Below are 4,929 nucleotides of genomic sequence, written 5' to 3'. Positions count from 1 at the left end.
AATATTAAAACACTATTGTTTTCTCAAAAATCAGCGCCAAAACAACTGTACTAAAATGAAAACTAAAGTTTTCACCCAAAAAACAAGGCGCCAAAATTAAAGTAGTATTACTAAAATAAAAGTTCTAAAAATTAAGATAACCTCTCAAAACAAATGCCTCACAGCTTTGCCCTAGTTTCTAGTTCTACACATCCCACCATCGGCGTAATCTTCCATAGCTCTGGCCGTCGGGTAAATCTGTGTTTTGGGAAAACACAGATTATAGGTCTACCCTAATTTCCCATCTCGTTCGTTTACGAATCTTAGGTATGCCTCCTATTTCGAGTTGTTCTTTTTTTTTCTCTATGTACTAAATTGTCTTTATTGCTTCGCTTGATTCGAGTTACTCTTGTTATTCTTCTTCTCTAACATTAAATTGGTAAAAGGTTTGACAATCTGGTGTTTTTTATTTATTTGTATAATCAGTGAAAATGATTAGCAAATGAAAAAGATCTTTCTTCTGTTGGGTATGGAGTTCTCGTCTTCTTTGATGGGTTTTCTGCATACAACTTCCTATATGATTTGCATCCCAAATATTGCTTTCTGTATTAACATGTTTACTTATCAAAACAAAATAACAAGGAAAGGATAAGACATATCATAGGTTTTTTGTCAAAGGTTTTTTTTTTTTTGGTGTTTTTCTACTACAATTTAACTTCTACAGTATGTTTCTACTGCAATTTAACGTCTGCAGTATCTACCCTCTTGATGTTCTTCCCTATTTGCCTCGCACTTGTTAAAACTTACCAACTACTCAAGCCCTAGAGTTCAATCTAAGCACTAGACTATATCCTATTCAACTGATAGGAAATCAAATAACGCTCTTTGCCAATTATTATTTAGCTGCTTGATGAAAATTGTACATTAGTTGGTGTTGTGCAAAACATTTATGTTCATATTGCTCCAATTAGGTCAACTGTGAAGACTACTACCAAATATACATTCATCGTTCCAGGTGCTATAGGAAAGGGACGAGGACGAGGACGCGAAGGGCTTAGATCTTTGGTTGAGAAAGAGAATATGCCAACCAAGAGTTTATTTCCTCAATCTAGTCATATAGTTAAGCAATACATCCAAGAAATTGAAACAAGTATGATTTTTTAAATCTACTATTTTTAATTTGCATAAATTGAATTTAAATGATTAAGTGTTAGTAACATGATTTCATTTCGCTAGGTGCTATGGGGAAGGAACGAGGACAAGGTCTTAAAAATGCTACCATGTCTGCTAGTCAAGGAATGGGAACGATACATAAAAACTCCATGGTTCTTGAGATAGGGTATAGTTTTTCCAAAGGGTATACATCTACTGATCAAGTTAAGCAATGCAAAAAAGTTGAAACAAGTAAGTTTTTTCAAATCTATTGTATTTTTTAATTCACATATAACTGAAATTAAATGCCAAAGCTTTTACTAATGTGATTTCTTAGGTCCAGGTGCTATAGGGATGGGACGGGAGCAAACACCTAGATCTTTGTGGTCCTCTTTAGGAGTTTCTGAAAATGAGATGGAATCTTTCCACAAGAATGCTCGTTATGCTAATCAACATATGCAAACTCCTTCTAAAATCACAAGATCGAATTCTACCATGTCTCCTAGTCAAAGAATGCGAATAATGGATAAACATCCAATGGTTCTTGAGAAAGAGCATGTTCAAACCAATATTTCATTGCCTCCATCTACTGATCAAGTTATGCAACACTACCAAACAGTTGAAAAGGGTATGATATTTTGAATTCATGTGTTATTAATTTGTAGAACTTACTTTTTTTGCTATAGTTTTTACAAAATTATGTCATTGTAGGGTCATCTAATCCTGGAAAGGTAAAAAGAGTTCGAGGGAGGAACAAGTGCAAAGAAGTTGCATCACTTGAAGTTGGACAAAAGCTGAAAGTAACCTTTTACAATAATCGAACGGTTGAAAAAAATAGCAATCTGTTTTTGAGGCACTTGGGAAGAATAGTTCGTGATTGTAATATGTGTCCGTTGGGGGTTTCATCTTGGAATGATATTAATCAAGAAAAGTTGAATCACATGTGGGCAGCTGTTGAGGTAACAAATGTAGTCAAGAGTATTAATGCGCATTTGGACATTTTCTTTTGCACTCATTCTACTCACACCAACACCCTCTTCATGAATAGCGTATCATTTTTATATCTTTAGTGTTAGAGATTTTGCCAGCCAAATAGTCTATTGATGATTAACTTTAGAAAAAATGTTAAGTAGCTTTATATATCATTATTCTCAAGTTTTTCTGCTCCAAAAAAAAAATAGAAAAACTAATAATGAAAATGACAGATGTTGTTGGTTGTTACGCACTTGTGGCAATTGGATACATATTCTGATGCAAAACTATGCACTCCTTTAGCTATGTAGTTCCCAGATCCCAGCCAAACAACCTATTGATGATTAACTTTAGAAAAAATGTTAAGTAGCTTTGTATATCATTATCGTCAAGTTTTTCTGCCTCCAAAAAAAGATAGAAAAACTAATTATGAAAATGACAGATGTTGTTGGTTGTTACGCACTTGTGGCGATAGGATACAAATTACAATGCACAACTATGCATGCCTTTATCTATGTAGTTTCCAGATCTTATTTCTTGGCACATAAGTTTCATTTTCTTTGTTGTACTAACTTCTTGCTTTAAACAGTGAGCCTTTTGTATACCTACTGATCAGAAGTATATTTTCCGTAGATATTACTGATTTTCGTGATTAGTTTTCGTTACAATAACCATTACTTTCACTTAGAGAAGGAGAGCTATACTTCGATTATTTTAGACATTGATTCTTTTGTTGTGCTCATAGAATTTTATTGTACAAAGTTCAGAACTTATTTCAGGAGCTTGTAAGTTAATGCTTATTGTCTTTTTTTGTTTTATGTTACATATTCTTGTGTGGACTTTGGAAAAAACTTAGTTTTGTTGACCTTTTTTTCTCCTTCATATTTGTGAATAAATACCCTTCCATATCTAGATTTAGCAAAAAAACAGCTGAGTTTTGGTCTTCAAAGCTTCTGCTATTTTTTGCCCTTCCAAGCTGCCCAAGAAATCCAAGGTGGTATTTTATCTAAGTTCTTAACTTGCATGAGTAACCATTAGTTGTCTCAAGTGGTTTAAGCACCTTGTGTTTGACGGAGCATATTAAAAGTCTTGAAAGGTGGAACTTCTTCAAAGGCTGAATTACTGTCCGCACTACGTTCAACTCGAGAGGAAAACAAATCCTTGAATGAGGAAAACAAATCCTTAAATTATCGCTTGTCTACCTTAGAAAAAGAGATGAAAGAAATTATGAAAATAAAAGAATTCTTCGCTGCTCAACAATCACAAGTCCCGCCTATGACATCAACCGTTTCAACTGAATGACCATTGTTTTTGTAGGCTGACCAGGTTAGTAACAATATACCCGGCGTTTTTTTTTTACCTATTGAAGTTGATAATTTAAAGTACGTTGGGTGATTATTTTATTGAACATTTTCCAGTGGAAGGCTTCTTTGAAGAATTTTAGCCTCCCTTCTTTCATTAGGTACCTCTTCTTCAATGTATACAGTGAGTAAAATTTGATGTACTTCCTCTACTGCTACTTCACAAATGGCATTTCCTGTTGTCTTTTAAGTCTTAATGGTATTGTGTAATTGAATGATTAGATTTTGGCATGCTATGCCATTCATCTCTTTCCTTTCAATATGGTTTCCTTATTAGATGTTTTCAGAAATTCCTATCAATAGATAAAAGAGCAATTTTCTGCCAGATGGAAAAAGGCCTTATTGCTGTTAACTCTTGTTGCTTTTTTATGGGTTTCCAGTTTAACTTTTGTGGCCCTTAGCCTAAACAAATGATGAAATTTGTGTTTATCAATGGTTAACTTAGTTGCAGAGAGGAAATGGAACTTGTCTTATGTGTTTCCATTCTGCTCTTGTTGGAGGAAATGGAGTTCGATGAACTTTTATTTTTCAATGATGTGCAAGAGTTCATAGTCTCACTTGGTTTGGTATTCTCCTTGTTTTACAATAGGGTTTAGTAGAAGATTAAAAGAATTAACATCTACAATGAATGGAATTATTTTAGTTGGGAGCATATATTACATGAAGAATGGCAGCGAGCTCATATTATATGCGTGTGTTTAATCTATAAGGTACAGAGTTTGCTAGTTTAACTATGAACTTTCGTGGAAGTTCCTTATGTTTGTCCATTATGCTTGTCACAGTTATTGTTTTAGTTGTGATTATTTAATTTATTTTGGGTTCTTGGTTAATGCATCACAACAAAGTCTTCACTAAGTTGTTGACGACTTAACGTGAATGATGTATTATTGTAAATTAGTCGGAAATCTTTGTACAGTTAGTTAAAAGTTCAACCACCATGTATATGAACACATTTATGGAATACAACAAAAGGGAGTAAGTTAGTTTACCTTATGATACACATATGATATGATGTATTTTTCCTTGCATTTCTACAGAGTTTGGTGATTTATGGTTGAACAAATCTCAGTTTGCCTAACTTACATACTGCATTAATTATTTGGGAAGGAAGGCTTAATTTTTTGCTTATATTCCTCCAGCCTAGCTTTTTAATGTTGCTGGATAACACCCAATAAATTTAGACTGCTTTTGGGGTAAGCTATTTAACTATTCCTAGTGTAAATTTTACATATATTATTATACTAATAGTTATTCATCGTCTTTTCAAAATTTTGTACTTACAGGTTTTGAAGATTGAAGTTACAAGTCAAGATGCAAGTTTAGAAGATGCACAAGCTCATTATTATTTTTCTAGGAATGTAATGCAAAACTTGATATCAGAGTCTAGCTCGGGATGTTGGCAAAGCTTTTTTATTAAGGTGTTGAGCAAATATTGAAACTAATATGGGATGTTAACCATTTTGTA

At 33.4% G+C, this 4,929-nt stretch overlaps 1 protein-coding gene across 3 annotated transcripts; it reads left to right on the top strand.

Annotated features, from left to right (window-relative positions):
* The first annotated feature begins 971 nt into the window (after window positions 1-971).
* Window positions 972-4,929, top strand: LOC132617689 (uncharacterized). 3 transcript variants are annotated; one of them, XM_060332755.1, is made up of 5 exons: window positions 972-1,129; window positions 1,216-1,383; window positions 1,469-1,759; window positions 1,843-2,090; window positions 4,604-4,929. In XM_060332755.1, exons 1-5 carry the CDS (start codon window positions 1,060-1,062, stop codon window positions 4,637-4,639), a joined length of 813 nt encoding a protein of 270 aa, XP_060188738.1. In that variant the 5' UTR covers window positions 972-1,059; the 3' UTR covers window positions 4,640-4,929. The 3 variants fall into 3 exon arrangements, with proteins under 3 accessions (XP_060188738.1, XP_060188737.1, XP_060188736.1); XM_060332754.1 differs by having other exon boundaries at window positions 1,475-1,759; window positions 1,843-4,929; XM_060332753.1 differs by having other exon boundaries at window positions 1,843-4,929.

The sequence above is a fragment of the Lycium barbarum genome, chromosome 11 (genome assembly GCF_019175385.1).
Source record: "Lycium barbarum isolate Lr01 chromosome 11, ASM1917538v2, whole genome shotgun sequence".
In the NCBI taxonomy this organism is placed as follows: domain Eukaryota; kingdom Viridiplantae; phylum Streptophyta; class Magnoliopsida; order Solanales; family Solanaceae; genus Lycium; species Lycium barbarum.
Note: the sequence above shows the minus strand (reverse complement) of the source record. Positions and strands in the feature narration are given on the sequence as shown.